General features: G+C 44.1%; 1 protein-coding gene across 1 annotated transcript in view; it reads right to left on the reverse strand.

Moving 5' to 3' along the window:
* The window catches only part of LIG3 (DNA ligase 3), a 35,874-nt gene extending 27,985 nt beyond the window's left edge, over positions 1–7,889 (reverse strand). Inside the window, 8 exon segments of the mRNA XM_019511529.1 lie at positions 691–846; positions 1,487–1,655; positions 1,778–1,855; positions 2,720–2,886; positions 3,633–3,784; positions 4,840–5,037; positions 7,051–7,194; positions 7,564–7,889. Coding sequence (XP_019367074.1) covers positions 691–846; positions 1,487–1,655; positions 1,778–1,855; positions 2,720–2,886; positions 3,633–3,784; positions 4,840–5,037; positions 7,051–7,194; positions 7,564–7,849 — 1,350 coding nt within the window. The 5' untranslated portion in view covers positions 7,850–7,889.
* Between the last annotated feature and the right edge of the window lie 6 nt (positions 7,890–7,895).

Here is a 7,895-nt window from a genome sequence, read left to right on the forward strand (position 1 = left end):
GGGGCTGCAGTCAGTGCAGTATAGGCCCTGCTGTGGCTGCCATGTGCCTCTGCTGTTAAGCACCACCACTGCCACCCTCCCTCCCCAGCTCCAGCCGCTTGCCACCCCACTCCCCCTGGGCTCTGCACAGGTTGATATGCCCAGGGCCCCACATACCCCTAGGAATGGCTCTGGTAACCACACTTTCCAGTGGAGGCACTCCCAAGGAATCAGAGAGGGAGAATCAAGTGAACGATCTGGAAAAAACCTCTGACCTCAGTTTCTGATGGGGTAAAGTGACGATGCATAATTTCAACAAGTTTAATGCAGAGATAAAGGGTATTGGGGCAGGAGAGAAGTAAGAAAGAGAAAAAAAAAAGTGAGACCTGATACAACATATATATATTTTATCAGGTCTCACTTTTTTATATATACACACCTATATCACTCCAAACAGCTGCCTACTGTACCCAGAAGCAATTAGCAGAGAGGTCCAAAAGCAAGTTATTTAATTGACAAGTCTCAAAACACCACAGAGAGGCTAACAATGAACTTTGCTTACCATAATGTAAACTGTGGTTTTCAAGAATCACAAACCATCTGAATACACAGGCCAATTTCAGGCTTTTGTATGGTTCCAGGAACAGATAGGGGAATACTGCCAAGGTAAGCAGCTACCTGTTACTGGGGATGGCTTGGGACTCTCCTTACTTTGTGAGCAAGGACTGGCTTGAGGCTTCGGCTGAAGTAGCTGAAATGATCTCCATTCTTGTGGACCTGCACTCGCTCCCCATCATATTTGATCTCTGCATACATCCCATTCGGACACTTCTTCATGGCATATTCTATTGACTTGCAGGCTTCAGCCTTACAAGAGACAGGGAAGAAGAATTCAATTAAAAAAAAGTTACTTTTAAAGGTATTAACTGAAACCACTTTTATGAAGTTTCTTAGAATAAACTAACACCACATTCTTTTAAAAATAAGTCTTGCTGTCAAGGGATGTCTCTTAACACTCGCACCAACTCTCTTTCAATTTAAGTCCATCATTCTATTTAGAATCCTTTTTATCTTCCTGAGTAATTCTACCTCTCCAGTGTTCACCCCTCTCAATATCTGGAAGCTGCATATGCCACTTAGGGGATCACTTGATTTAAACAAATTTAGCATTTTTTGTTCCAACCAAAAGAAGGTAATCTTTATAGATCTGAACCTCTTCTGCTCATAAGAGTTTAAATGATTTGCTACCAACCTTTCCAAAGAAAGGCAGCACTCTGGGCTATAAGCAGAGAACAGGACAAAAAATTAAGCTTAATCAGTATAACACTGCATTCAGGCCTCTGCAAAAGAACAGTTCAAAGCTAGACATATCACCACAAAACATCACCCCATAATACATAACCATTTAGGTACCAACTGATTCTCAAAGGGTGAGATCTTGGGTCATTGTGTGTGACAATCCCCAGTTTCTCCTTCTAGTGCAGGGTACAGAAGAAATCCGTATTACCAGCATGGGCTGAACAGGGGTCATCAGAGAGGCCTGCACACGGAGGATTCGCTTTAGACCCGGCTGCTTCTCTGCCTCCTGTTGGTTTCTCAGCACACGCTCCACAACATCCTGAAGATTGCGCGATGCTTTGAAGGCCTCATAGGCATTTGGATCCAAAGCATCTAACCTTTAAACAGTTAGGAGGAAAAGAAAAAGTTACTCTATCAGCCCCAGCCTCTCTGCCAATAGCTCAAAAGGATTGTGTCTGTTTTGGCTTTTATTTCTTATACAATAAAAGGTGGGACTCACACATGTTTTGCACCAGCATTCATTTTCAAATCATGCTTTATAAGCCTGATGATACATTTCAGGTCATTGCCCGTGCACCTAAAATGCAAGGAGAAGATCCAGTGAGCTAATATTCTTCTGACCCATTACTTCAAGATAAAAAGGAAAAGAAAGACTCAACCATAAGCAACAAGAAGCAAACCCCTCGAGAGCAACAGAAGGACTAAACTCAGGAAGAAGGCAGAGATGAGAGAACCCCCACCTACTGCAGTACAGATTCCATCCTGCCAGCCACTGCATCACACTGCTGCAGTACAGTAGATCCCCCCACTGTTACTTGTGTTACACAAATAGCTAAACAGATGGTGTATCCTCATTTCAGTTATGCTACCCCTTTCCAGGGAGGGCTCTGCTAAAAGGGGGGCAGATGAAAGCTGTACACGGAGGTCAGAACATGGAAAAACCCTTGAAGCTCCCATGATTTTCTGTCCATGGTTGAAAAGACATAATTATCTACATTTTAGGACAGAAGTATCAAAATGATCATGAACCCCAGATTCAAATCCCAGCACAGTCAAAATCCTTCATTCATCAGAATCAGAGGCAAGTGAGTTCCACGTCACTTACTCCAAGTAAACTGTGAAGAGAAACTCAAATGCCTACAGATAATTCAAGATAGTACAGCATTTAAAACAGGGATTTGCATCTCTCACTGGTGTGCTATGAGTTATTTAATTGATGCATCCATTCCTGGGAGAGAAAGCAAACTAATGGGGCATACATCCAGTTTACAAAGTAGTTTGCAATGATGCTACAGAAAAGCACTATATGCTTAAGATTGCTAAAAAGCCAGAGAACAGACTTCTATCTATTCAAGACAGAATCCCGTTACACACATAAACATGAACTAGGGATTGTCCTGATCATGATCTTATAGCCTCATTTACAAGTAAATTGCCTTACCTGCGAGTGATACCCTGAAGCAGAGTTTGCTGGTCATCCTCCTTTGTAAGCTTTGACAGTCCGATTAGGAACTCGTCCACTTCCTGGATTGTGAGGAGACTTTTGGCAGCTGGAGGACAGGACCTGCTCTCCTCAAAAAAGATGCGGACTGTTTCTGAAACATCTCCCTGTCTCCAAAAACAAACAATACTGGAATTTATCAAAGGTCTGGGAGGGAAACAAAACAAGAATGACAGGTCAGTGGGGATGAAGTTTGATTCCTAAAACTAGATTCTCACTAGGGGAGAAACAAAGGAGTCTGATATCTGCAGGGAGAGTTGCAGTGGCACTGAGTTAATATTTTCATCTGCTTTCTGCAATGGTATGTGCAAAGGACAGACAGCATCATAATGTCTTATTATCACTGTACTTTCCACTGTTGCCACAACGCAATCTGATTTCACAGTTCTTACAGGACCTGTATATCAGTCACCCACTTCATTGGAAGCCAATATAGACTAAGCCTACAAGAATAGAGTGATCACCTTTATTTCATATCAATCTCCCATTATGCTTTTGTAACACCCAGGAAAAAAAGAAAAAAAAACAAACAAACCCTGATAGTTCCATGGCAGCAGTGGCCTAGATTACACTGCATCAAGGTGTGATCATCATAATATTGGTAGACTTTATATTAGACTACCTTTAGTTTTGGCTCCAATGAGCAAAACATCACTGCTTTTGGTTGGAACACTATTATATGCAAGGTTCCAGGCTACAGTAACCTCTTGATAAACTGCTAAGATAAGAAGGATCATCAGAACAGGCTCCAGAAAGCTTATCATTTTTTCAAGTGGAAAAATCCAGTTTTGATATTAACAAGGCTGAACCGCAATGTATGAAGTGAACATGCTATCTACATCTCTTTACTGACCTGCTCCAGGTCCCGGACCATTTCATCCTGGCTGCAGTTGAAAATTCTGCTGAACAACTTTACAATCTGCTTGTCATTCAAGTTGTAAACAATTTTAATGACACCCGGCAACAACAGCTTAATGGTCAGGTACAAGTCACCATGAAAGCCATCTGGAAAAGATGCAAACATCATTAGAAATTGTCAAAGCCTAGTCACAGCCACAGACTCTAGCGTCTAACTGCAATGTCACAAGAGAGCAATACTAACTGTAACAGAAAACATTCCAGTGACAGCTCTCATGCATCACCCTAAGTTCTTCTACTCTAGCAGGGGCTTACCTTTTTAGTAGGCATACCATAAATTAGCCTTACACCTTCCCTGGTGTCACTCTGATCCCCTTGCCCTGCTTGAGGTTGCTCTCCTTCCTGCTTTGTGCCCTGTGTTCCCTGCCTGATCTGCCGCTTTGCTTTCTGCTCCATCTCCTCTCCAGTCTGTTGCATGCCACACACAAGCTGCTCATGCCAGTTGTGCCACATGTGATGCAGGTTGGCCAGCCCCCAGTTCTTCTCTATGTTAAAGGACACTTCTCAGGGGAATCATCCAGTTGATCCCTTCCTTACCTAATTTTAGTACCACACATGGGTGACTGGTGCCTCCTGAGTCACTTGCCCCACCTGACTGCACAGTCAGTAGCTGGGGGTGGGGAAGAGATCCCCCACAGATGATCCTGCTGACCTGCAACTGGCAGCAGTGTGTTGCTGGCACTTCCAGGTCGGCGGGATCAGCTGTGGGGGGGACAGCTTCTCCTGGTGCACTCCCTGGCTGGTGCTCTCGGGGGGAGCACCAGCACTCTCGTCTACCCCCCCACCTGGGAATGCTGGCTGACAGCGGGTGCACCAGCACTCTCAAGGGGTCTGCAAGCACCCCTGTGCACCCCCTACGTGTCACCACTGGTACTGCAGATTTGGCACCAACTGCTCATGATCTTACAGTAAGTTATATTAAGACTAACAATCTCCACAATAGTAAAGAGAATGGCAAAGCACAGTATGGACACCACCCAGATTATATTAGAGATAAGTGGTATAGGGCACAACTCTGGGAATCTTCTCATCCACAGACACGACTTTTTTCCCCTCCTTGACTCCTGAAATAATGCTTGAGGGTCTGGTTAATTGTTTTAGAGAAGCCCTTCACACAGAAAAATGTCAAGCAGGAGTCGCACCTCCCCCAGTCCCTTTCTGCAGAAAGTCCTGGATGATCTGTGTTTTCACGTTATAGCCAGGCTTGTCAGCAACCATGGCGCACAATTTTCTGAATTCCCGCAACAAACAATCCTTGTGCTTTGGGTCACACTTCTTTGAAGACAAAGTAGACTTGTGGGAAGAATTTGCAGGGGTGTTGTCAGAACTGCCTGGTTTAGCTGCAAAAGAAAGACATACTATTTAAGTTTTTAAGATGTAGGCTGGAATGATATGATTCACACTTTGAAGAGGAGGTCAGCATTGTCCACGCAAGCGGAAAGCAAGAACAATACTAACAAACTGGCAAAGCTTCAAATATGAATGAAATGCACAATGATATTTGAGAATTTATTATTAAGATCTGAATCATCATTTAAAACAAAATCTATGCTACTTTAATAAGTCTTTTCCGTTCAGAGCACAGAAGAATTTTCTGGAGCTTAAATCTACCTACTTCAGCAGTTTAAACCTTGATGCGAAGAAACTGTGGCGAGTGATGATTTTATTTTACTTTCTGGACTTGCAGCAGATTTCCCCAATATCTGCAACCATGAAGGCAATCTTCAGTGGGTGGAAAAGGCTTGACAAAGGCACAGGCTTCCTTACAACTGTCACTTAACCATTATTTGTTTTTTTCCAATCAACTTCCAAAGATACCTGCTCTCATCAGGAAGATGGAACCTGTCTTGTCAACCTTATGCAGGATCTGGACATCTTATGTACAGTAGGATTAAGTCATCCAAAGATGGGATGACTTGATGAGAATTTAATTTTAGACTGCATGTGGATAAAATATATTCTATTCTAATTATATAAAAACAGCTTATCTGACTGGTGGGCATCCTTTTGCACAAGTACTGCAGACAGAGGGTTCAATATACAAATCAGTGACTTTGTAAAGGGAGTCAGCTCTCAGATGCTGCTCCTACAAAAGCTCAGAGTTAGTCTTTAAGGGCATTTTTACGTGCATTTCTGGATGGGCACTTTGATTAGTGAGCTGCGCTAATTAAAAGAGCCCGTGCATCCTGTGTATCAGCGTTGCCACACTGAAAAAATGGCAACAGGGCGCTTTGAACTAAAGCTCATCAGATGGGGCTTATTTCAAAGCACACCACTGGCATTTTGTCAGTGCAGAGACGCATGGCAACACTGATACACATGACGTGCGAGGTTGCTGGAGCACATCAATTTGCGTGCTCCAGCAGACTTGATTACGTGCTAGATTTCCAGCACACAAGAGCAGGCTCTGTACATGTGTGTAGGAGCCCTAAGATGCTACCCTGCCCTGCCTTCTGCCAATCTGTAATTTAGTGAGCTAAATCAACTGCATCACAGTTCCTTATGAAGTGTAAGAACTAACTGTCCAATAAATTGATCATTTGTGAGGCTTGCTTCCTGTAAAAGAAAACCCCATTTGAGTTGGATTCTCGAGTAGCTGTCTAAAGCAGAGTTTTTCCAATGCAAAAAAAAAAAAAAAAGTACACTTAGAAATAAAGGGTTATCTTAGTTTTAACAAGCAAAGAAAGGCTGTGAGACAGCCTACATTTTACAAATGTACAGTACAGTACACATTCACACCAGGAGGACAATGGTTGCAGTTTTGGAAGGTGGTGGCTTTAGCTTAACAAACTATAGTGCTAAAATACATAAGAAAAGCTCAGGTGTTTTACCTGCTTTATTTCTGCCTCTCTCTCAGCATAAAAGGGCACATCATTTCAAAACCTAGCGGCGGTCCTTCAAAGGGGTAAGGTAATCAATACAAGTCACAAAAAACAGCTTGCCAGTTCTGTATTAGCTTTCAAAATACCTTCACTACTCATATCCCACAGAGGGGAAACTCCTGTCCTGCTCCTGTTAATGACAATGAGAGATTTTCCACTGAGGCTAACAGGAACAGGTTTCTGCTGATTTCAGATGAGACAGTCAAACACTTTTTGCAGTCGCCTTACACTTTGAGTAAAATAGTCGGTTGATTTTATCCCTGTTCACGTAACCAGAATAATGCAAACACCTGACAGCTGAGAAAACACTTAACGTTTTCCTCAAACCAAATATGAAGTTTAGTTTGTACTAAACAATCTTCTAGTTTCTAGATGAAAGCTACTGGTGTGAGACTCAACTTGAAACCCCAGAAATACTAATGCTATGTGAGAAATAAAAGCTTCTCCCAGCATCTATGTAACAACTCCGACCTGTGAAACCAGAGAATTTCTTTGGAGATGGATTAGGAGCAGCCCCTGGATCTTTCTTGGGGGAAGTTATCTGCCCACTGGGGGACAACTTAGCCTGGACTGTTGCCTTCTTCTTAGGTGTGCTTGCCGACTTGGACGTGTGCTCTGTAAGAGATAAAGCGTTGAGATCCACAATCAGTGATAGCTCCACAGTCCTCAATAAGACTTAACAAGTCACAATGCTTGACAATAAGCAGCTTGGTTCTGAGTTACAAAACAACCCGCCCTTTAGGAAGGTGTTTCTACAGATGAAGCAAGCAAAGTTACAGGGATTAGCCAAGGGTCGCACAGCAAGACACAGCAGAGATAGGACCAGAAACCAGCAGTGGCTCCCAGTGCCCTGAAGAGGGACAGATGACAGGTCACCTTACGCATGCATGGGAGCACCCCTGCCTCTTCTCCCTTGTGGTAACTTTGTCTTCTGTCCCTGCTTTAAGATATGGGGGATGGGGGGATGGGCACAGGGGCTCTCACCCGAGATAAGCTGGTTGATGAGGTCTTTCTCGGCGTCTTGCAGCTCCTCCCACCCCTCCAGGTCTGTGATATCCTCGATCTTCTTGGTGGTGGCACGAGCCCGCCCCAGCTTCTCGAACATGCACTTGACGTGGTACCACTCCTTCATGTCGCCGCCCGACTCGGTGAAGGGGTTGGGCACAACCTTCCCAATGCGGACCATGCCCTTCAGGATCTTCTCCTTGCACTTCTTGCAGCCGGCCGTGCCGCGCTTGGCGTAGTCCACGCAGTACCGCTGCTCCGCCATGGCCTCGGGCACCGAACACAGCCAAGCGGGCAGGGGGGGCCAGCCG

Source organism: Gavialis gangeticus, unplaced genomic scaffold (genome assembly GCF_001723915.1).
Source record: "Gavialis gangeticus isolate Ggan-Ray unplaced genomic scaffold, GavGan_comp1, whole genome shotgun sequence".
Lineage (NCBI taxonomy): Eukaryota > Metazoa > Chordata > Crocodylia > Gavialidae > Gavialis > Gavialis gangeticus.